Source organism: Cornus florida, unplaced genomic scaffold (assembly GCF_030987335.1).
Source record: "Cornus florida cultivar Cherokee Brave unplaced genomic scaffold, ASM3098733v1 CherokeeBrave_3.0.0_Hap2_Chr07, whole genome shotgun sequence".
Taxonomy (NCBI): domain Eukaryota; kingdom Viridiplantae; phylum Streptophyta; class Magnoliopsida; order Cornales; family Cornaceae; genus Cornus; species Cornus florida.
In genome coordinates this window covers 59264710-59290978 of record NW_026775577.1, presented here as the reverse complement: position 1 = coordinate 59290978, position 26269 = coordinate 59264710, and the positions used below count along the sequence as shown (strand labels likewise).

At 39.8% G+C, this 26269-nt stretch overlaps 1 protein-coding gene across 1 annotated transcript in view; it reads left to right on the top strand.

Moving 5' to 3' along the window:
- Positions 1-3124: 3124 nt before the first annotated feature.
- Positions 3125-26269, top strand: part of LOC132267245 (short-chain dehydrogenase RED1-like) — a 49378-nt gene continuing 26233 nt past the window's right edge. Inside the window, exons 1-2 of the mRNA XM_059768348.1 lie at positions 3125-3605; positions 9773-9932. Coding sequence (XP_059624331.1) covers positions 3269-3605; positions 9773-9932 — 497 coding nt within the window. The 5' untranslated portion in view covers positions 3125-3268. The remainder of the gene's footprint in view (positions 3606-9772; positions 9933-26269) is intronic.

Below are 26269 nucleotides of genomic sequence, written 5' to 3'. Positions count from 1 at the left end.
TTGACTTCTGCACCAGTTCTGGCTACTCCTCAGAGCAGGATCGAATATCTTGTTTACACAAATGCTTCGTTGCAGGGTCTTGGATGTGTTTTGATGTAGAAGGAGCGACCGATTTCTTATAGATCTCAGAAGCTTAAGCCTCATGAGCTTAATTATCCAACACATGATTTGGAGTTGGCAACTGTGACCTTTGCTTTACGTATATGGAGGCATTATCTGTTAGGTGAGTCCTTCAGATTATTCAGCGATCACAAGAGTCTGCAGTATTTGTTCACTCAGCGGGAGCTGAATATGAGACAACGCAGGTGGTTGGAATTCGTGAAAGACTATCACTTCTCGATACAGTATCACCCAGGGAAAGCGAATATGGTAGCAGATGCACTCAGTCGTCAACCTGTTGGTAGTCTTTTTGCCTTATTCACCACTGAGTGGAATGCTTTGAAGAATGTAGATGAGTTATCAGACGCTTTTATGGCTTGCATGGTGGTTACACCTTCCATTATTCGCAAGGTTTTACAAGCACAACTCACCGATCAGTAGTGTATCGACAAAGTTGCAGAGATAACTTCCGGAGAGGTTCCATTCTACCATGTTGGGGCTGATGGAGGTTTACGGTACAAGGGTCTGTTAATGGTACCTTCTGCTGATGATTTGAGGAAAAATGTGATGACTGAGACTCACCACTCTGAGTTCTCTGTTCATCCAGGAGGCGATAAGATGTATCAAGCTTCTCTCGGCCGATTTTTAATTTATCGTACACCCCAATAAATAGTATGTCAACCGAGCTACCATTGTCTATCAGTATTCGTCGAATAGTGAAATTAGCGACGACCATGGAAACTACCAGAGGGTCATCATGGGGTTGGTGAATGCCCTTGTCATCTTCTTCAGAAAAGGTTATGACTGGCTCCTTAACTCGCGGTAATTTTGTTGGCGGACTTGTCACTCTAACTTCATTCACCTCTGAAAAACTCCGAATTCTCCTGGCATGAGCCCTCCGAGCCGAACTCATCTCCCCACTACCAACGAAGCCACCTGATATAACTCTAATCTCACCCATTGGTTGGTGTTGAGGAGGGCGATCATCTTGGCCCTCTCGGGCTGGGTTGGAGCCTCATTTTTCATTCCCAGTCGTAAATTTGCGTAAATGACCCTTACAAACAAGGTTCTCGATCTGGTTTTTAAGGTCGAAACAATCTTCTGTGTTATGTCCATGGTCCCGGTAGAACCTACAGTATTTATCTCGAGACCTCTTTGTTGGATCAGCTTTTAGCTTTGGCAGCCATTTCAATGATGCGTCATCTTGAATTTGCAGAAAGACCTGCTCTACAGATGTATTTAGGGGGGTGTAGTTATTATACATGCCTGGGCTCACTGAACGGTGGATGATCTGTTAGCTTGGCTGTTTGAGAATTTCTTGTACTTCGATTCCCTTTCCTCCCTAGTGCTAGGTGCTGGCCTCTTTTTATCCGACCTCTTATCTTCACCATCTTTGTTTTTTCGTGCATTCATAGCATCTTCAGCGTTCATGTGCTTCTACACTCTAACCATTAACTCTGTCATGCTCGTAGGGGCTTCCTTTGACAAGGAAAATAGGAACTTAGAGGTTTGTAGTCCTCCCATAAAAGCTGTTAGGGCAACCTTGTCGTCCACCTCTTCTACCTGCAGCATTTCAGTGTTAAAATGACTTATGTAATCATGGAGAGGCTCTCTCTTCTGCTGCTTCACATTCAGTAAATGTGTTGCTGGCCTCCTATGCCTCTGCCCAGCGATGAAGTGTCCTATGAATTATTTGCTCAACTCTTCAAAGTTTTCAATGAAGCCTAGTTTTAATTTATTGAACTAGAGATGAGCCCAACCCTTTAGTGTGGTAGGGAAAGCCCTGCACATAATCTCGTTTGGTATGGCTTGTAAATACATAAGAGTTTTGTAGGTCTCCAAATGGTCGAGAGGGTCCCGCGTCCCATCGAAGCTCTTAAGAGTTGACATCTTGAATTTTCTAGGTAGAGGACAACTCATAACAGCTTAGCTAAAAGCTAGGTTGGTTTTCTACACCATATCGTTCACTGCAGCCTGGCCCTTCCCTTTCATCGCTTGTATGACATCGTCAACTCTAGCTTTCATATCCTGAATCTCTAGATCGAAATGAGTGGCGTCCTCAGTCTTACCACCAACATAACTAGAAGTATCTCCACGGAGCCTAGTGGTATTCTGTTTAGGGGACCGATGGTGATGGCTCCTCTGTTGACCCCCTATTTGACTAAGCTCAACATCGTTGTTAACCCTACGGGAGTCATTGTTAGGTACTTCACTGTTTCTCTCCTCATTGGGGGCGGCTAAGCGTTGCAAATCATCACATGTTGTTGGACTAAGGTTTGAACCTGTTGTTCTAACGCTGTGACACGTTCCTGATCGTTTGGGACGACGGGGGGTTGCCCCGTCGAGTCCCCTTTATTAGAAGCCTGCAACGCTTCATCCTCGCCAGCAGCCAGACCAGATCGCAATCGAACCATGCTTTGTGTAGAGAACAAAAATATTTTAATACAGACGGCGCCAACTGTTGATGATGGATTCTGCGCAACCCGGATCTGATCTGACTTCCTGAATATAGAGAAGAAAAGATGATCCTATAACCACCGGTGTGTTACCGGTGGAGTAGGCTCCGACGAACAAGTCAGTGTGAGAAGTAATCTCTCTAGAAAAATCAAGAAATTGAATTAAGATTTATTGTGTACCTCAAAACGTCGATTAACCCCCTCTATTAGGGCTTAGGTCAGGATGTTAGGTAGAATTCCTGTCGTCTTAATCCTTATCATAATCTGTAGGGTCAATCCTTATCGGAATCTGTAATCTTTTCTGTAATTCTTATCGGAATCTGTAATCCTTATCTTAGTCTGTAATCTTTATCGTACTGATAAAATCTTACCTATTGACACAAATTTAAATTATACATCCATCGATATATATATTTATTATACTGATAGTTAATTGAAACATAGGGAGATATCAGTGGGCTACCGTGACCCGTCCTTGATGGGTCCCTATAATATTGACAAATCTTATCGGTGAGTGCAAGACTGCATTTGTCCCACACCAGCAGATTTTCAAGTTGCTGTCTCTTTTATAGGACGACAACAACAAAACACTAACATATTCCAACATATTCCTATATATATATATATATATATCTATTTAAAATCGAACACCCACACATACTTTATATATGAACTTTGAATCACATTCCAAACAATAAGCTCTCAATCCCCCCATGGACTCCCACAACGGACAGGTGGTTCTGATCACGGGCTGCACCACCGGAGGGATTGGCCACGCGCTCGCACGCGCCTTCGCGGCCGAGAAATGCCTGGTGGTGGCCACAAGTCGGTCGCGGTCGTCCATGGCCGACCTGGACCATGACCAGAGATTCTTTCTCCAAGAACTGGATGTGCTGTCCGATCAAAGTGTCCACAACGTTGTCTCCACCGTGCTCGAACACTTCGGCCACATTGATATCGTCGTCAACAATGCCGGTGTCCATTGCATCGGCCCTCTGGCTGAAATACCTCACTCTGCAATTGAACACACTTTCAACACAAATGTTTTTGGTACAATTCACATCCAATTCTATATATTAGTTTTTGATCATGTGATATTGTCCTTTTTGTGCTAATGTCTTTTTAAATTTTTTATTTTTTATTTTATTTTTTTATTATTTTTTTTTTGAACTCCCCTACACTCAATGGACTCCCACTAAACTACGTTCTTAATCGGGTGGTTTGTGGATTTGGATTATGAACACACACAACAACATAACACATGGTTCACCCAAAATTTGTAGGATTTCACTGTAATGATAAAAAAAGGGACAACAATACAGAGATTTTTGAATGGCAAAATACCCGGCACTTAGACAACATAATAAGTGTAAAAATTATCAAAATACCCTCCAGAAAATTCCTTAGAGTTAGGCTTTGGTGGATAGCATTTATCAGCTCCACAGGCATTCCCCAGATAAAAATTGTCATGTCATCACTCGTGTAACTACTCACTATGTTATGATTTTATATATTACTTAATCCCAACAGAAATGCTTACTAGCGTGGTGTTTTTCTAATGGTTAGATTTAGGATTGGAGACGATTGGTGAGAAAAAGTATTGGAGATGATCCATGTCCGTGTTTCAGTTGGGTGGGAGAGAAAGTTTAAGAGAGAGATGGGAATGAGAAAGAAGAGAAGGGAGAGGAGAAAGAACAAAGAGATGGAGAAGAATGGAGAGGAAAGGAGTGGTTTGAGGGCAATATAATCTTTATACCTTAGATGTTCATTTTTGCTTTTTCTCATTAGGGAAGTAGTAAAGTAAGTTGAGGGTAGTATAATTGTTCTGCAGTCCTATTTAGGACCGTTTAGCCTACAAATTCTGACAGGGAAGGTCACTAAAATAAACACGGATTCTTCATAGCCCTAATTAGGTCAAACCACAGGAAGGTCAGTATGATTTACCCTATAATGTGCAACAATTGGCTTGCCATATGGGTGCACTGACATGCGCACAGTGCTTTTTTACTCGTTTATGTAGGTATGTCAACGAAGTCTTGAAAAATTTTGCAGTCAGATTTATCGGCATTCGTTGTGTTGAAACTTAATCACCATGTAAGAAATTTGGTTTATTGTGCATAAGCTCAATAAGGGTGCTCCAAAGAGTGACTTACAGCTGCATGACACAGCCACATTTGGCTTTTCAGTTTTCCACTTATCCCACTCAGTTGGACTGCTTGGCTAACTCTTGTAGTTTTTTTTATTCATCTCGCTTAGGTACCTGAATTTATGAGGGAGCACTACCAATTCCTAAAATAAACCATGCTTTATTTTCCACTTTTAGATGGAATGTCACCATAAAACAGGGCACATGAGCTGTCTGTGTTTCTTTCAGGGTAATGCTCTCTATTGGAAAAAAAAAAAAAATGCCTATTATTTTCTACCAATCTTTTCTAAGAATGTTTGCACACCAAACTTTTTATCTTCCATGTTCAGTTTCTATTGTTATACATCTCTTGCATGATCTTTCTGTATCTATGTTCTAAGGCTATAGTTATAAATTGTAAAAGCTTAAAGAATGAACATTACATGTATACATGGTGCTTGAAACAAAAAGCCAAATTAAGGTGTGTAAACTATATTCTGCTTTGCTTAGAGTTTTTTCTTTAAAAAAGAAAAGAAAAGATATTTCCAAAAAAGGGGTGGCAAAAGTGACGAATGATAAAGGTGTTACCATACTGATAGTAACAGTAACTTACAGTCACGCTGCCTATTATTGTGAGTGATCAGTGTTTGTTGCATTACTTGGTCTGACTTTGTAACATTGGATCTATCTGTGCAAAAGCATGCACTTGTTTTGACAGCAGTTTTACGTAGTACATCATGTTTATGATGTAGGATAAGGGAGAAGCCTTAAATAGTTAAGAACTAAAGAATTCAGATGCTGAAAGTTCAAAGAACTAGAGCTGAAGTTTGGAGGTTCGATGGTAGAAATGTAGAAAAACAAAGGAGAAGTGGCAGGAAATTCAAATAAATAGAGCTATGGTTAAAGATATTATTAGTAGAGAGAGAGGATTGAAAACAACAGAAACCTATTGGAATCACACCAATAGGGCTTAGGCATCACACCTAGAGAAAGCCTCACACCCTCAGAATTTGTGAATCACTCACAAAGAAATCTCAAAGATATTTTTATTCATTCATTGACTGATTAATCAGAATTACATAATATCCTTTTTATAACAACTGGTGACCCTTGGATTACCATACAATGGAGGTAATCAAAAGTTGACTCTAGCATAATAAAGTAACAAATAACTTAATTGGTGCAATTTAATCTAATTGATGCAATTTACCAAAACAATGCATTTTCACCATAATTGATGCAATTTACAAAAATTATGGAATTTGACCAAACCCCCTAATTATGCAAGACTCCAAGTGGACCCCCATCGTCTAGCATGTGCCAAATTAAGGTTTGAACCTTAAAACCCTAGCATGTGCCAAATTAAGGTTTGAGCCTTTGAACCCTCCTTGCCACACCTTTTATATACTTTTAAAGGCTGCTGCCACTGTCCTCTACTTGCTGCCACTGTTCTCTACCAATTCTCTCCGGCTTGGAAAAACTCGGCTCCAACGAAGGGATGAAATTGCTCATAAGTGTGAAAAGAGCAAGAAAATTTCAGCCTTGTATTCAGCAATTTCCATAATTTGCACCAAAAACAAAGCATAAACTTCAGAGCTCAATCAGAAACAATAGTGTTGTGCAACCCATGAAGTCGGACAACATCTTGAAAAAAAGGTTTGGCATTGTGGACAGCATTGGAGGTCTTAGAACATAGAAGGAAATGCGCCTTTTTCGAAAAACGATCCAGAACAATGATTACAGCATCATGTCCTCGACTAGTTCTAGGCAACCCCAAAACAAAATCAGCATCCGACCCATCACCTCTGATACCAAATCCATGTCCAGTACCCTGTCGAAAATCAAGGCTATCCTTCCACGAATGTATTCGAGCAAGAACATAAAGAGCAACCCTGTTGGTTCCATCTGGGTACTGTGCTCCCGAATTGAATAGACAAATGCTGTTTGGATCAAGTCCTAAACATGTTTTCTGCTCTAGTTTATAATGCATAATTGCTGCAATAGGACCAACTGAGGAAATAGTAGGAAAACTTAAACCCTTTAAAATGCTCTTTTGATGCGCGAGACCCCTCTAGCTTATCCCTCACAAGATTAGTTCGGTTTTTCCAGACCTCATCTACCTAGTTGGTGGATGTTTGAACCGGCTTCTGTTGCTTCTTGGCACAAACATGCTGCTCCCATTTCTTTGAAGTGCCCACTAATATACACCAAGTATCTACTCCGATAGTTGCATCTTTTGGCAGATTCAAAGTACAAGTACTATCTATCCAAGCCACTTTGAATGGTTGTGGACATGGTTGGATCAAAGGCTTGAGGCACTCAACTGTGGCTGTGGACACAACATTCATGCAAGTTCTGCCATTTCCACGACGAACTTGCATGTGAAATTAGATGTCTTCTGCCCATCTTTGCCACCAACTTTAGGGTCTTCAAGGATGCGCGTCACAATGGAGATGGAGGAAACATTCTCTCCAACTTCTTTCAGATGATCAGTGTTGCAAGTCTCATCATCAAGCAGGTTATCACGATCCTTGCTAGCCATCGTATCTTTCCTTCAGAATGAGCCATGTTATAGAAAGATGCATTTGGTCCGCCATTTGGCAGCATTGTTGTTGGCGGTGTGCTGCACGTTCCATCACTTGACTTCTTTGGAATATCTCCAGCGGCATCATGTGGTCCATGATGATTCACTTCTAATGGATTTCTTGGAAACTCCAACATGGGAGGTAGTGGTGGATCTGCCTTCAACTACACCATTGCTGAGGGTTTATAGGCTGTTGTTGCTCCTGCTTTCTGCCATCATTAGCGCTGAATGCAGTTTCTTGTTCAAGGGCTACCAATTTGTTAAAAGGCTGCCAAATTCGAGCTCCTATCTCACTGCATCGAGTATTCAGCCCTTTAAGTTGTTCCAAAATCTGTGACAGCAACTCAATCTCTTGATGATTATCCAATCTTTTGTTTCCGGATCGTGTAAACGTAATGTCTACTTACGCTTTTATATACTTTAAAAGGCTACTGTCACTGTCCTCTGCTTGCTGCCACTGTTCTGAGTTCTCTACCAGTTTGTCTATAATCTATATACCCATCTTAATATTGTATGGTAAATGAAATGAATGTAGTTTATTGTTCTAACTAAGTTTGAGCATTAATTAATGATATTTACTGCTGTCTGGCCAATATCTTCTTAATCTATAGCACTACTCTTAAGTGTAAATAAGATATCACTTGTAAAGATCTAAATTGAAAATCAAATAAACTCATCAAATATATATATATATATATATATATATTTATTTAATGCTGTTTGTTGAAGGTTTAATCTGAATTAAATTTTGTTTGCACTCAGATTAGTTTACTTTTAGTTTTGAATGTGCATCTTGAATAGAATTTGTCACTAGTCTTATTTATGAAAAGGCAGGCTGTTAAAAATCGACAGCTAAAATGGCTGCTGCTGCAGACTCCTTTCATGTTGGTGGATTCCACCAATGTAAATGGATTAGAGGAGGCTGCAGAAATAGCACTTTCCTTCATGAAATCCTTTCGGACTTTGGGTCTATTTTCTGACAGTTACTGGCAGAATAAATTATGGAATGAGGCGATGGTCTCATCCTAGACTTGTTGCATATCCTTAAACTGGAATTTGTAGGATGAATATCATTGGTAGTTTGACCCTATTTCCATTTCTAATTTAGGTCATAGAATTGATTTATGGCGTCACAGAACAATGCGTCATGAGTCCATCAGGAAAATCAATGTATGCCATATACCAACAACTGTTCTATTTTCTTCATGTTTTAACGTCGTCTGATAGTCCAAGTAGTGCATCATCTACTTTGATGGTACTGAGACTCTCAACTAGACATACTACATCTTGCTGACAGTATTATGTGAAAATCAAACATCATAACCTTCTCTACTTTCTGCTAGATTACACTACTCAAAATGCCTCCTCTCATGCGCAGTCTCAATGAGTATGTCTCCATGCTAGGGAAGATCCTGAAAACAGCAGTGCCACCAGAACAGCAACTAATTGTCCTGAGCGCCAATGCTGATTCTACATGACTTACACCTCACAACACATATTGATTCTTTAATGAGACCCTCTTAGACTTGTATGTCGGTTTCAATTTCACCATCTCTGAATCTGGGTGACTTCTAAATATTGAAGTTCTTTTTTGAGCACAATTCTGACAATAGTCAGTGTGAGCAAAATGAACTTACCAAGAACTAAGTCACACCAGAAGCTCAAGGAATGGCGTGATTGCTAAGCGGAAACTAGGAAGTGTTGGGGAATGCCTTGGCAGAAAAGCATTGGCATTGAACTGATCGCTGATCGTTTAACCTGCCTTTGGCTACAGGAATTTTTCAGCACTTAAGCTGGGCATGCCGTGTGTTTACAGTGGTTCAAATCTACCTCTAGATGATTGTCAGTAACTAATGCAGTTAGCTAAGCACTATCTATAGACAAAATCATCTATTCCTTCAAATTGCTTTAGTAGAGTTCTCTTGAATTGCTGATCACTCTAACTTCTTGCTATATTACCTGCTAATTTATCGCATTTTAACTAATGGATATTCCCACTCCAAAAGAGAGTCCATCATTCCACTCCCTGTTCTAAGTTATCTATTATTGTAACATATTTTGGAGTGCCGGACACTTCTATTGGAGTGTGAATTTCACCTTTCTAACTAAACTGTATTGATTCTATGGACACTTACTGTGTTTCCTGCAGCTTTTCATTATAACTGCACAGCATGCTCTCTTCCATGCGCTTAATTCTAAATATGGAGATCAAATGTAGTTTCATCTCATGTTTGTCAGCATGACATGTCCGCATGGAAATAGGCCATACAACATTCTGTAATGGCAAGATAGTAGCATCACAAGATCAATATTCATGCCTTTAACCTTCTCCTCTTGTTTTAAGCTACACACACACACATTTATATATATAATACACAGTCATTTTGTTCCCCAAGTTTTGTCTACTTTTGAGAGTATATAACTGGCTGTATGATACTAGTTTGCTTTTATGCTTATGACATGGTTATTTTCCTTCTCATATCTTTATTGTTTTTTTATGCGATATAGGTCCCATGAGGTTGATTCAAGCTGTGGTTCCTCACATGGTACTCCGGAAGAGGGGGAAGATTGTAAATGTTGGAAGTGTTATTGCATTGTGCCCTGCACCATGGGCAGGCGCTTACGGTGCATCTAAAGCTGCTCTACATTCCCTCACTGATACCTTGAGGTTTGTGTGATATTGTTGCTCATGTTATTATTAATTGGTAATATTTCTTATTTTTAGGTTCCCTTCACCCCATCCTCAGATGCACCAAATATTTTTGGAAAAATTACGCACACTGCCTCATGAACTCATAAATTACAGTGTTCCCTTGCGTTTCCAAAAATTAACACACCACCCCCTAATGTTTATGTTTTCATGACACTAAAACCCCTGCCATGACGGTCAAGCTGGTTGACCGTTAAAAATTGCTGACATCAGCATTTTAACAAAACAAAATGTCTATTTTTCGCTTCAAACGAGTAAAAAGACATAAGAACCATGAACCATTCTACTATAGGACAAACCCTCCATCCTTCCATTTCAAAGATTACTTTGCCCCTTTCTCTCTTTATATGAACATACACATAACTAGAACATTGTTTGACTAATTAATCGGCTAGGTCAACCAATTTATGTGCAGCTGATTGCAAGAGTGCCAGAGCCTATGTCCTAGACTCAAGGATATGGATATTGTTCGAATGTTTTATTCCTTAGATGTGAAACTTAATCAGGTAATTGTCAAGGAGAGGGTATACAAACTCCTCTTAGGAGTTAGGATTCAACTTGTCTCGATGAAGAGGACTTCCAAAAGAAGTGCAATCAAAACGAAATTGCGTTTGAAGGAAAATGCATTAATTTAAATAATAAGGAAAGGAAATTGCGTGAAAAGTAAAGACATTGTATTAAAATAGGTAATTGAAATGCAATGTGGTGTTGGTCGAGGACCCTTGTGAAGTCCTTTACTTCTCTTATTTATAGACTTCTAAAAATATCAAAATACCTAAAACTAAGTAATCAGATTCCCTTGATCTCAATCCAAGCTTCATACGATAATCCCATGTATACCCAAAGAAGCCATGCGCCTTCTTCTCCTTTACTCAAGCATGCTTATCATCTATGTTATAATATTATTTCCTTGTATGTATATATATAAATCTCCTTTATAGCTTCTATAAGACCTATCACCTAAACATAGGTCAATCTATTACTTTTTCCATATCCCAATAAAAAGATTATCTGTCTTTATCTATTAGTAGAAATATAAAAAGAAGAGAAAGGAGAGAATTGTGTAAAGGCTTGAATAATATCAATTACTCATTCACAGCTCTAGTATTTATAGATAAAATGAGCACATGCTCATATTACAAGAAAGGAAACTAAATCAAATCACAACTTATTCTAAAGCATATTCTATGTCATATTCTATAACATAGTCAAATCTCTGCTATTATGGTAAGTCATTCCATAAATAGTGGTTATCATATATGCTAACATATGCATGGTCAAATCTCTGCTATTATGGTAAGTCATTCCATAAATAGTGGTTATCATATATGCTAACATATGCATAGTCAAATCTCTGCTATTATGGTAAGTCATACCATAAATCGTGGTATGCTAATACTCCCCCTCAAGTTGGTGTGTGGATATTTCTCAAACACAATCTTGCTAACGCCCTTTGTAAGAATGTCTGCAAGCTGCTGAGAGCTTGTGACAAATGGAGTACAAATTTGACCAAAGATGATCTTCTCTAGAATGAAGTGACGGTCCACCTTTATATGCTTAGTCCTGTCATGCTGAACGGGATTTGCTGTTATGCTAATGGCAGACTTGTTGTCGCAGTAAAGTGAGAATGGAAGCGACACTGGAAGGCATAATTCTGTCATCAAGGTTTTCAGTCATAGCAACTCACCTACCCCAAGAGCCATAGCCCCATACTCTGCCTCTGCACTAGATCGAGAGACAACATCCTGCTTCTTACTGCGCCAAGTAACCAAGTTACCACCAATAGTGGTACAATAACCCGAAGTTGAACTCCTATCTGAAATTGATCCTACATAATCAGCATATGTCCAAGCCTCAACACGTAAGTGACCATGATTGGCAAACAAAATACCACGGCTTGGACACCCTTTTAAGTAGCGAAGGATCCGAATAGCTGCATCAAGGTGAGGGGCACGAGGAGAGTGCATGAATTGACTCACGACACTCACGGCATTAGCAATGTCAGGTCGAGTCATGGATAAATAGATAAGCTTCCCCACAATTCGTTGATACTGACCAACATCTGACAACAACTCCCCTTCAGAATCAGCCAACCGATGATTCTGCTCAATCGGAGTATCAGCAGGATGAGCGCTAAGCTGACCAGAAGCAGAAAGTAAGTCAAGAACATACTAACGTTGAGAGATGAAAATGCTAGTCTTGGAGCGAGCCACCTCAATGCCCAAGAAGTACCGTAGGGGACTAAGATCCTTAATCTCAAACTGACAACCAAGATAGCTCTTAACCTCATCAATTCCGGTAGTATCATCACCGGTAAGAACAATATCATCGACATACACAATGAGAACAACTGTCTTACCGCCTGAATGATGTAAAAACAAGGTGTGATGAACTGCACTTTGATGGAAACCAAACTTGAGCATAGCAGTGCCAAAGCGATCAGACCAAGCTCGAGGAGACTGCTTGAGGCCATACAGAGAACGATGAAGACGACATACCATACTAGAATGAGCAGGCGAACGAAAACCCGGAGGAGGAACCATGTACACCTCCTCCTGCAAATAACCATTGAGAAAGGCACTCTTGACATCTAACTGAAATAGAGGCCAAGATCGAATTGCAACAACGGAAATAATACACGGATGGTATTTATCTTGGCAACTGGGGCAAAAGTCTCCTGATAATCTATGCCACAAGTCTGAGCATAACCCTTGGCAACCAATTGGGCCTTGTAACGAGCAACTGACCCATCTGGATTATGCTTAACTGTAAACACCCAACGACAACCCACAGCCTTTCGTCCAATAGGAAGCGAAACCATGTCCCAAGTCTGATTTTTCTCAAGTGCTTGTAGTTCTTCTGTCATAGCATCACGCCGTTGAGGTTGTGCTAGTGCATCTGCAACACTACAAGGAACAGGACCCGAGGCAACAGAAACAAGAAAACTCTGATAAGAGGGTGAGAGAGCATACTCAGAAACAAAATTAGAAATAGGGTATGTACAAGAACGTTTACCCTTTCGAAGAGCAATGGGGTGATCATCAAGCGAAACAATAGCTTGAGAAGGCGGAGCTGGTGCTGAAGGAACAGGGTAGTCGATCGTGGGAGTAGAAGCTTGTACCTGTTGTCTCCGACTATAAACCTGCAAAAAGGAACAATTCCCCCTGTTGGAAGGGTGTCACGAGGAGGAATCATAGAAGACAAAACAGGTAACGGTAGAGGAGTTAAAGACGGAAGAAGGTGATCATCCATTATATTCAATGGTAACCACTCACTCTGGGAACTAACTGAACCACTATAGTATGGTGTATGCTCAAAGAAAGAAACATCCATGGATATAAACTGCCGACAACTGGGTGGATGGTAACACCTATAACCTTTTTGAGAGTGAGAATAGCCCAAAAACACACACCTCAAAGCCTTGGGGTCAAGCTTTGTACGAGTCTGCCCCAACTGTTAAACAAAGCACACACACTCGAAGACTCGCGGAGGAATAAAAAAAAAAAAAGAGAGAGATGAATTGGGATGTAAGATTGAAAGTGGGGCTGCAAAGTTAAGAATCCTAGAAGGAGTTCTATTAATGATGTAAACAGCGATAAGAACTGCATCTCCCCAAAATGACTGGGGAACATCCGTGCCAATGCAGATTGCTCTGGCTAAGTCAAGGATGTGGCGATTCTTTCTCTCAGAACGACCATTTTGTTGAGGAGTTTTAACATTAGCCATCTGATGCTCAATCCCAAATTTTATCAAAAACCGTTGTACCTCCCCATAAGTGTACTCTGCACCCTGGTCAGATCTGAATTTTTTAATGGTATAACCATATTGAGTCTGAACCATTGTCATAAAATTTTTAAAAATGGTGTATACCTCATTTTTGGTTTTCATAAGATAAACCCAAGTGACACGACTATGATCATCAATGAACAACACGAAATATCGAAATCCAAGACTAGAAGTAACTGGGCAAGGACCCCACATAGCTGAATGAACAAGATCAAAAGGTGTTAAAGCAGATTTATTACTACTAGCAGGATAATTGGAACGAATATGTTTAGCTATATGACATGTCTCACAGGATAAATCTGACACTGCCACGTTACAAAATAAGGAAAGAAATAAATGTTTCAAATAACCGAAAGAAATATGTCCTAAACGCATGTGCCAACGCATAAGTTGGGCTTTATTAGATGAAACAATATTAGAAAATGAAGTTGAATGTGCTTGAGGTGACAAAGGAGCATCCAACAGGTATAAACCGTCCACTTCACGCCCACTGCTAATCGTCTGTTTCGACGCCAGATCCTGAAAAATACAATGAGAGAGAAAGAACGTTACACTACAATTTAATTATTTGGTAACGCTAATAACAGAAATAAGATTTGTAGTCAGCTTTGGAACATGAAGTGTATTTGACAAAGTTAATGAAGGAGTAACTGATATGTGACCCTTCCCAGCAATGGAAGATGGAGAGCCATCCGCAAGGCGGACCTTGTGTTGGCCAGAGCAAATACTATAAGATTGGAAGAGTGAGGACATACCAGTCATATTGTCTGAAGCACCAGAATCAATGATCCATGGTGTCGAAGATTTAGATACGCTATGTGTAGATGCAATAGTACCTGAGTGGGCAGAAGTGGAGGTTGGATGAGATGATGCCTCCATTTGGTTGAAGAATTGCTTAAACTTGTCCAAATCAGCTTGAGTCAAGGTAATTGTGGCAGAAAATGTAGAGGCAGGGTTGTCAGGAGTTGATAATGAGACTGGTTGTGTAACACAATGTGCAAAGGATCGAGGCTGTTGTTTCTGTTGCAGTGGGCGTCCATGTAGAGCATAACAACGAGATTTGATGTGACCAATTTTTCCGCAATGGTCACACCGTCCACATCGTCGTCCCAGAGGAGGACCGGTGGTAGTGCTATGAACTGACTGGAATGGTGAAGTTCCTGAAAGGTTAGGAACTCGAACTACCATAGCAGAACGATCAACAGAAGCAATAGCTAATGGATGAGTCCGGCGGCTCTCATCTGACAACACATAGGAGTATGCATCCTCAAGAGTAGAGAATGAAGATAAGCCCAATCAATGAACATGAGCATACTTAAACTCGTCATTCAACCAGGCAAGAAACTGAAGCACTCGATTCTTCTCCACAATTCCTGTATATAAAACTGCATCATCTGGATCCTTCCAAGAGTGAAGGAATCATAATATGACATCTCCTCCCAAATAGCATGAAGCTTGGCAATGTAACCTGAAACTGTCAAGTCACCCTGAGAAATCTTGGTGATATCTCGCCCCAGCTGGAAAATTCGTGCATTATTCTACCTCTGAGAATAAGTGCGTTGAACTGAATCCCAAATCTGCTTAGCAGTCTTCAAAAATATTTAGCCAACAGCTATGTTTGGTTGCATCGAATTGATTAACCAAGACATAACCATAGCATTATCTGCAAACCACTGTGGATATGCCTTCTCTGACTCAGCTGGCTCTTTCTCAGAACCAGTAATATTGCCAATCTTGGTAATTTGAAATCCTGGATTTTCTGATGAGTTGTTGGGAAAAATGGCACCACCACCCACAGAACTTGAGCCAAGAGAATTAATAGTCGAGGACCCTGAATCTGCCATAATCTGTCACACGATAATAAAAAACTCCAAAAACACCACAAATTTTGTTAATAAATCAAAGGGTCTCCTCAGACCATAAACAATAACAATGTCTCCTTAGACCATTCCCGAAAAATCCAAATACATACCTTTTTTTAAAGAGCACTGTCTGCTTACATATAACTAGACAGCCTCCTTTTTAATATCCGGAACCTCTTTGTAGACTATTTTTTTTTTACCCAAGCCCTTCTAGGTGTTGGAAACCAACCATCCCAATTTACCCAACCCTAGAAGAGTAAAAAAGAAATTGTAAAACTTAAAAATACCTATTTTCGATCACAAAACAGCAACACAGAAAAACATGTGTAGGCAACGTCACACGATGTCACAAACAGCCTAAGGTAGCTGTCGCACAAGTAGCAAGGCTGCTGAAAGGTGTGGAAAGGTGTTGGCTCTAATACCAAGTAGAAATATAAAAAGAAGAGAAAGGAGAGAATTGCGTAAAGGCTTGAATGATATCAATTACTCATTCACAGCTTTAGTATTTATAGATAAAATGAGCACATGCTCATAATACAAAAAAGGAAACTAAATCAAATCACAACTTATTCTAAAGCATATTATATGGCATATTCTATAGCATAACCAAATCTCTGCTATTATGGTAAGTCATTCCATAAATAGTGGCTATCATATATGCTAACATATGCATAGTCAAATCTCTGTTATTATGATAAGTCATACCATAAATCGTGGTATGCTAACACTATTGAACCTTCCTCCCTTTGTCTTGGTATACGTGTCTGTTAGAATGTTATATATATATATATATATATATATATAAGTGTTGGGCCATTATGTAATTATAGAATGTTGATAGGGGCCCTTGTGTAGTTAAGTAAGACTTGTACTCTTTATATAAGCCTTGTACACTTTATTAGGTTTTTCATGTATATGAATATAGACAAGTCTGAAACTTCTCTCTCCCTCTCATATATATAACTGTGAACATGGTATCAGAGCGTACGATCATAGGTGTGAGAATCTGTAATTGGGTTCTTCTTGTCTAAGATTCAAATTGCAGTTGTGGTGTTGGTGATCTCTACCATCGGTTCATCAGTTCCTTGTTTGTCGTCATCAGCAGCGGCTTGTTCATCGTCGTCAGATCTGCGGCGTCGTCAGATCTGGGAGTTGCTCGTCGTCGTCTCTGCCGTGTTCGTCGTCGCCGGCCGCTTCTCTTTGGTTGCCAGCGAGCTCATCGACCTCTGCAATCTTGATTCACAGAGGTGAGGTTCATCTCTGTTGGCCGGAAGTTGCAGCGATCTGCTTATTGGTTCGGCCGTTCCTTGTGATTGGGTTGCCGTCGTTGCCGCCGCGTTATTCCCCGGCGTCCGTGAAGGTGTAAAGAAGAAGACCTCTGTTTGGCTACATGGTTATGGCTACTTCAACCCTGGTTTGCTAAACCTGGATAGCCCAATTCAGTCCAACCCGTTTGACCAGGTCCGTTGACCAGATCCGACCCGGTTCCAGATTCGACTCGGTTTAAATTCCGACCCGGTTTCAGATCCGACCCGGTTTCCCAGGTTCGGCCAGAATACAGAATCTGTGTTTTTTTTTCTCTCCCGCGTTTTTTTCTTCTCTGTTTTTGCTGGACTCAACATGGCATCTAGTTCAGATTTACTGTCATCCACGAACAGTCTTCATTCTCCCATGACTTAAGTTAAATTGAATGGGAAGAATTACATATTGCTGGCTAAATCTGTTGCCATTTTCCTCAAAGGCAGAGGTCTTGGTTCACATTTGACTAAAGAGAAACCCAAGGCAGCTGATGCCTCCTTTGATGCATGGGAAAAGGAAGATGCTCATATCATCTCTATGATGATAAACAGTATTGAACCCCAAATTAGTTCAACTCTACTTTATTTGGATACTGTTAAGGAGATATGGGACAGGTCTGTAAGCAGTACTTCAATCTTGAACAAGGTACTCAAAGTATAGAAGAGTATTATTCTAAAGTTATGGGAGTCTGTGAAGAGCTGAATATGTATCAGCCCATTACAGGTGATGTTCGCAGTATGCAACAACAGCGTGCAGACTTTAATGTTGTCCGTTTTCTTACTGGTTTATCATCAGCATATGAGCCTTTTCGTGCACAGATTATGAACAGTCCAACACTTCCATCTCTTGCTGAGGTGTTTTCTAGACTTCAGCGTGCTACACTTGCAAGTGATACCTCAAATTTGACTACTGGACAGAGTGGTGAGTGTTCAGCATTAGTGGTCTCAAAGGGTGAACATAATACTTACCGTGGAGGTCGTGGGGGACGCTCCACCCGTGGTGGTCGTGATCCACGTGGAGGACGTGGCCGTGGCCGTGGCAGGGAATTCAGAAAGTGTACCCATTGTGGTCTTTCTAATCATACTGTGAACTTTTGTTGGGATCTTCATGGGAAACCATCTAATTATGCCAATCAAGTTTCCTCTTCTCCGAATGATGTTGCTTCTGGATCACATAACGTAGTTGAATCAGATACAGTTCCTGTTCCACGGGATGAGTATACCCAGTTTTTGTCTTATAAGCAATCATCTAATTCATCTTCCACGGCTACTTTTGCCCAGTCAGGTATTGCACACACGTCTATTGTCTTCCACTCGCAGTCCTTGGATCATAGACACTGGAGCATTTGATCATATGACCGGATGTTCTTCTCTTCTATCTGATTTTCATTCTGTACATCCTTCTCAAAGTGTTACTCTTGCTAATGGTTCATCCACTCAGGTTTCAGGTTTGGGGACAACTCCACTTAGTGATTCATTGTCTCTCTCGTCTGTTTTACATGTTCCGCAGTTTCCCTTTAATTTAATGTCTATCAGTAAGCTTACTAAATCTCTCCAGTGCTCTGTTACATTTGATCCTACTTCTTGTGTGTTTCAGGATCTCAAGACGAAGAAGACGATTAGTACGGGTCATGAAGCTGGTGGCTTATATTATTTTGATTTCGAATCTTCTCCTGTGGCTCTTCAGTCTTCTCTGTCTCCATTCCAGTGGCACTGTTGCCTTGGTCACCCGTCACTTCAAGTTTTGAAGCGTCAAGTTCCTAGTCTTAGTCATTTGAAATTCTTGTCATGTGAAGTTTGTTAACTTAGTAAGCACCATCGTGTGTCTTTCAAGTCTAGGGTTAATAATCGTGTCTCTAGTCCTTTTCATTTGGTTCATTCAGATGTATGGGGTCCAATAAAACATTCTTCAATCAATAAATTTCATTATTTTGTGACATTTGTGGATGATTATTCTCGCCTGACTTGGTTGTTTTTAATGAAAGATCGTTCTGAGTTATTTTTAATTTTTCAAAAATTTCGCAAAGAAATCAAAACTCAGTTTGGATGTCCAATTCGTATTCTACGTTCTGATAATGCTAAGGAATATTCTTCAACTCCATTTGATACATATCTTAGTGATAAAGGAATTATTCATCAAAATTCATGTGTTTATACTCCACAACAAAATGGTGTTGCAGAATGTAAGAATCGACATCTTTTAGAAGTAAATCGTGCTCTTTTGTTTCATATGCGTATGCTTAAACGGTTTTGGGGTGATGCTGTTCTTACTGCCTGTCATCTTATTAACCGTCTGCCATCATCTGTCTTAGATGGCAAATCTCCACATTCTATTTTATTTCCTGATTCTTTTTTGTTTTCTCTTCCTCCTAGGGTTTTTAGATGTGTATGTTATGTCCACAATCTTGGTCCTGGTTTTGATAAATTAGACCCACGTGCCACCAAGTGTGTATTTCTTGGCTACTCTCGCTCTCATAAAGGTTATCGCTGCTATAGTCCTGTTTCTCAACGGTACTTTATTAGCGCAGATATAACGTTTTCTGAGTCCATCCCATATTTTTCAGATACTGATTCACTTCTTGATATTACTCTTGAATCGCCTCCTTCTGCCGTTCCTCTTCCATCACTCTCTCTTCAACCTCAATCTCTTGTTCCTTCATGTGCCCCGTTACAGGTGTACACTCGAAGATTAAAGCCATCGGTTGTCGTGCCTCCTCCATCCTCTTCAGAGTCCTTGGATCCGGCGCCTTCCACTGTGGCTGATTCCTTGCCTATTGCACTTCGTAAAGCTCCTCGCTCATGTGTTACTAACCATCCCATTGCTCATTATGTCTCTTATAATTCCTTATCGCCATCATTCTCATGTTTTTCCTCTCAGTTGTCTACTACATTCGTTCCTAAGACTGTGCAGGATGCGTTATCTGATTTGGGCTGGAGGAAAGCAATGGAAGATGAAATGGATGCTTTGCATAAGAATGGCACGTGGGATCTTGTTCCATTACCAACGGATGTCAAACCTGTTGGTTGTCGCTGGGTATATACTGTGAAGTATCTTCCAGATGGGTCTGTTGAGCGTTTAAAAGCCCGTTTTGTTGCCAAAGGTTATACCCAAACTTATGGTATTGACTATGACGAGACATTTTCTCCCGTTGCTAAGATTTCTTCTATTCGTGTTTTGATTTCTCTTGCTGCTAATAGACATTGGCCTCTGTTTCAATTAGACGTTAAAAATGCCTTTTTGCATGGTGACTTAGCAGAAGAAGTTTATATGGAGCAACCACCTGGGTTTGTTGCTCAGGGGGAGTATCTTCACACTGTTTGTCGCCTTAAAAAGGCTCTGTATGGATTGAAACAATCTCCACGGGCTTGGTTTGGAAAATTCTCTGAGGTGGCGTTAAAATTTGGTCGTAAGAGATGTCAAACAGACCATTCGGTGTTTCACCAGCGCACTAAAGCTGGCTTCATATTTCTTGTGATGTATGTAGATGATATTGTGATCACAGGTGATGATTCTGAAGGCATTGCTAAGTTGAAGTTGTTTCTGCAATATCAATTCCACACTAAAGACTTGGGTAAACTTAGGTATTTCTTGGCCATTGAAGTTGCTAGATCCAAGAAAGGGATAAGTTTATCCCAACGCAAATATGTGTTGGATTTATTAGAAGAAACAGGTATGTTGGGTGGTCGTCCGGTTGATACTCCTATGGATTCAAATACAAAACTTGTATCTGATGAGGGTGATCTATTTAATGACCCGGGCAGGTTTCGTCGCCTTGTTGGGAAATTAATTTATCTCACTATCACTCGACCTGATATTTCATATGCAGTCAGTGTTGTAAGTCAGTTCATGGGAGTTCCTAGAATGCCACATTGGATTGCTATTCTTCGGATTATACGATATCTCAAGAAAGCTCCAGGTTTAGGGTTACTATATAAATCAAATGGTCATCTCAGGGTGGAAGGTTTTACAGATGCTGACTGGGCTGGTTCTCCTTCAGATAGGAGATCTACTACAGGATACTGCACATTTGTTGGAGGAAATCTTGTTACATGGCGAAGTAAAAAGCAGACAGTGGTAGCTCGATCTAGTGCTGAAGCTGAATATAGGGCAATGGCCCATACCACTAGTGAGTTGACATGGATACAACATTTTCTAAAAGAACTTGGGTTGATAGTTGAGGATCCTACTCCATTGTTCTGTGATAATCAAGCAGCAGTTCACATTGCATCAAATCCTGTGTTTCATGAGAGAACCAAACATATTGAAGTTGATTGTCACTTCATTCGAGAAAAAATATTAAGTGGGAGCATCTCTACTCCATTTGTGAAGTCTGAAGATCAATTAGCTGATATGTTTACCAAAGCATTGGGTCATAACCGGTTAAGAACTATCTGTTCCAAGCTGGGATTATTTGATATATATTCTCCAGCTTGAGGGGGAGTGTTAGAATGTTATATATATATATATATATGTAAGTGTTGGGCCATTATGTAATTACAGAATGTTGATAAGGGCCCTTGTGTAGTTAAGTAAGACTTGTACTCTTTATATAAGTCTTGTACACTTTATTAGGTTTTTCATGTATATGAATATAGACAAGTCTGAAACTTCTCTCTCCCTCTCATATATATAACTGTGAACAGTGTCGATGTCCCAAACTCACCAAAACTTATTGCTTTAGTCCTCCACGTAACCACATAGAACAATGCTCATGTGTCGGCGTGTTGCCCAATTGTCTATCCATATCAACACTTAGGTGTCCGCCACATGGTGGCCACTTTAGGATGTCAACAAATATATATCTATATAGAGAGAGTGTATGTCAGATATACATACAACAGAGTGAGCTATTTGGGTGTAAGCATGAAATTCTAGGTTCGGCGAGGTTAAACTTTCTGGAGAGTTCAAGAGGTATATGTAATATATCACACGCATGCATATACATGTACTTATATGTACATGTACATTGGTGGAAATTGATTCCTTCCCTATATGTACTTTTATGTACATGTACATTGGTGGAAATTGATTCATTCCCTATCTAATTAAAAATTAATGATGAAAATAAAGCTTTAAAGTGAAATAACAATAGTATTATCAGTGTGTGAAATCGTTTGAGTGAGTGAGAATCGAACCTTAGAGAGATTGAGAAATATGAGAACGATGGTTTTGATGGTGTGGAATCGAATTGGGGATGTGTCTTTTAGAGCTAAAAGATCGGCGCAATTGGTCCAATATGTCTTAGGAAAAAGCAATGGTGGGGAACCCTAATTTTATAGCAATAAGTTTGTTGCAATTGCAGAGATCCTATCCGTTTTACCATTTCTCTGCATCCAAAGAGAGGAAGAAAGATGACGAAAAAAAGCTATTAAGTATTAGCAGCTGTCAGTGCCAACATTATAGGGAAGAAACTATAGATAGTATTTATCTACGTATTGGAGGGTTTGCCGTCAAGGTGGTGGTGAAGGACAATGGGGTTGCGGTCAAGGTGGAGCACAAATGGACGACCCTGAAAGCGGCTCTGTCTACTCGATCTCTACCTTTAGTTTAGTAATGAAGAAGCAGACTTGGTTGATGTAAGTGAGGGAAGAAGGAGATGAGAGGAGGGGGACTGAAGGAAGGAAAGAGGTGACTTTTTAGAGGGGGGAAAGAGGATAAGTGGCTGCCATAGAAGCGGTTGCGGTTAAAGTGGACGGTGGTTTTTTTGGCAGCAGCGATGATCAATTCCGTCAAGCCAGCGCCCACAACGATGAGGTTGAAATTGGTGGGTATGGTGAATCCTACCCGAATCCTGCAAAAGAAATTGACGGGCAAAAGTGTCATTTTGCATCTTGTGATTAGACAACATAAATAATGTAATTTAAATGTAAGGGTTGCAAAGTAATAACAATTTTTCCGTTAGTGGGGTTATCTGACATTATTTGACATGGGTGTAGTATAATTTTTTAAAACACAAGGGAACACGGTGTAATTTATGCATTTTTGAGGGGCTGTGAGTGTAATTGTTCCAATATTTTTTTCAATTATAGTTTCCAACCCCTCAACCCTCTCTCTCCCGAAAAGTAAATAAATAAATAAAGAAACAAAATAAAAATTGTTAAGAAAAATAAAATTGAAGAAAGAAATTAAGTATGAACAAGAATATGATGTGATTTGGCCACTACTGTCTACTACATCCATGGCACACAAATCCCAAAGGACTACATCTGTTTCATTATATTCTATCTTAATTTTAGCCCAAAGGACTAAATCTCTTTCATTATATTCTATCTTAATTTTGTTTACAATGACTGAAAGAATAGAACCATGTAATAAATATGAAAAATATATTGATGAAGGATCCCTAAAATCAATCCCATGAATTACTCATATCAAATATTCTACCAAGGGCTTATATAGCTCCTATAATGACATCCTCTAACACTCCCCTCAAGTTGGTACACAGATTTTAACTCAAGTGTCCAAATTGAAATTAAGTACGAAGTTGTCGAGGCAAATTGTTGTTGAATGAACCATAAGAGTGAAGAACATGATCTCAAACACTTGATCAGAAAATGTGACATATTTCCAACAATACGCGTTTAAACATTACCAAAAATAACTATGCAGTGATAAAAAGATGAGAACAGATGATGAGATTTGGTGTAGAGTCTCCCACTGAAAAGACTTTCCTTTGATGTGACCAAAATTCTCTGCCATGAGTGAGGTTTACGAGAAAAAAAAAAATATGCACGGAATGATGTCAACGTGCAAAATGATGGCAAAAAAAAGAAAAAACCAGGAGTTCTTTGCTTAACAATTTGAAAGTGAAGGGGAAAGAAATTGAAATGAAATAAGTAGAATGATTAATCTCTGATACAACCATCATCGTCATCATCATCATCCTTGCCTTTATCCGATATGGATGGGGTTGGCCACATCAATTCTCTTTTTTCATTCTTTCCTACCATACACCATGTTTTCTCTTAAATTTTAGTTTTTTAAGTTGTTTTTATTTATTTCATCCCATATAAGCTTTGGTCGGCCTCTTTGTTGCTTACCTTCTAAGAAAATAACTCTTCCTCTTTTAACAGGTGCATCATCGAGTGTACGTTGAATATAACCATACCACCTGAGCCTACTTTTATCATTATGGGCGATATACTTAATGTTCATCTCATCTCACACGTTCATTATTTATCTTATCTCTTGTAGTGATTCATATCATCCAATGCAGCGTCCTCATTTCTGCTACATAAATGCATTGTATTTGTGTCTTTTTTTAATGCCCAACACTCTGTTCCATACAATATTGTTGGCTAAGTAACCGTTCTATAGAATTTTCCTTTTAAGTTATTTGGTATTAGTTTGTCAAAAGGATACCTCTAGTTTGCCTCCATTTTGTCCACCCGGCTCTAATCGTATTTACTACATGGTGTGCGTCGTAGGCAACAAGTTGAAATGTGTTAAAGAGTGGCCAAGTTTGAATTTGTAAAGTGCCACTACTACCTCTAACTACTAATATAGCTAGGGTGAGTAGGGATCGTCCCAAGGGATTGGGGGCAATGTTAATGTGTTGTGACTAGAGAGAGAGAGAGAGAGAGAGAGAGAACACGGTGGATACATAATGTGTATTTCATACATATCAAACCCTAAGCCTACTACAGTGGCTTATATAGAGTACAGGTCTCAGCTAATTACACAATGACCCTACCAACTATATGTAATTACATAATGACCCAAAATATTCTAACACTCCCCCTCAAGCTGGAGAGTATATATCAAATAATCCTAGCTTGGAACACATAGTCCTTAACCGATTATGACCTAATGCTTTGGTAAACATATTAGCTAACTGATCTTCAGACTTCACAAATGGAGTAGAGTTGCTCCCACTTAATATTTTTCCTCGAATGAAGTGACAATCAACTTCAATATGTTTGGTTCTCTCATGAAACACAGGATTTGATGCAATGTGAACAGTTGCTTGATTATCACAAAACAATGGAGTAGGAGTTTCAACTGTCAACCCAAGTTCTTTTAGAAAATGTTGTATCCAAGTCAACTCACTAGTTGTATGGGCCATTGCCCTGTACTCAGCTTCAGCACTAGATCGAGCTACCACCGTTTGCTTTTTACTTTTCCATGTAACAAGATTTCCTCCTACAAATGTGCAGTAGCCTGTAGTAGATCGCCTGTCTGACGGAGAACCAACCCAGTCAGCATCTGAAAAACCTTCCACCCTGAGATGACCATTTGATTTATATAGTAACCCAAAACCTGGAGCTTGCTTGACATATCGGATAATCCGAAGAACAGCAACCCAATGTGGCATTCTAAGAGCTCCTATGAACTGACTTACAACACTAAGTGCATATGAAATATCAAGTCGAGTGATAGTGAGATAAATTAATTTCCCAAGAAGGCGACGAAATCTGCTCGGGTCATTAAATAGATCACCCTCATCAGACACAAGTTTTGTATTTGAATCCATAGGAGCATCAACTGGACGACCACCCAACATACCTGTTTCTTCTAACAAGTCCAACACATATTTGCGTTGAGATAAACTAATACCCTTCTTGGATCTAGCAACTTCAATAACCAAGAAATACCTAAGTTTACCCAAGTTTTTAGTATGGAATCGATTTTGCAGAAACAACTTCAACTTATCAGTGCCTCCAGAATCATCACCCGTGATCACAATATCATCTACATACACCACAAGAAAAATGAAGCCAGCTTTAGTGCGCTGGTGAAATACCGAATGATCGGTCTGGCATCTGTTAAGACCAAATTCTAATACCGCCTCAGAGAATTTTCCAAACCAAACCCGTGGAGATTGTTTCAATTCATATAGGGCCTTTTTAAGGCGACAAACAGTGTGACGATACTCCCCCTGAGCAACAAACCCAGGTGGTTGCTCCATATAAACTTCTTCAACTAAGTCACCATGCAAGAATGCATTCTTGACATCCAATTGAAACAAAGGCCAGTGACAATTGGCAGCAATGGAAATAAGTACCCGAATAGAAGAAATCTTAGCAACAGGAGAAAAGGTCTCATCGTAGTCAATACCATAAGTCTAAGTGTACCCTTTTGCCACCAGACGAGCCTTCAACCGCTCAATAGACCCGTCGTGAAGGTATTTAACAGTATAGACCCACTTACAACCAACCGTTTTGGAGCCCGGAGGTAAGGGAACAAGATCCCAAGTCCGATTACGGTGCAGGGCATCCATTTCATCTACCATGGCGTTACGCCAATCCGAATTAGAAAGAGCATCCTGCAAAGTCTTGGGAACAAACGTAGCAGACATTTTGGATAAAAAACAAGATAAAGAGGAGGAAATATTATGGTAGGAGACAA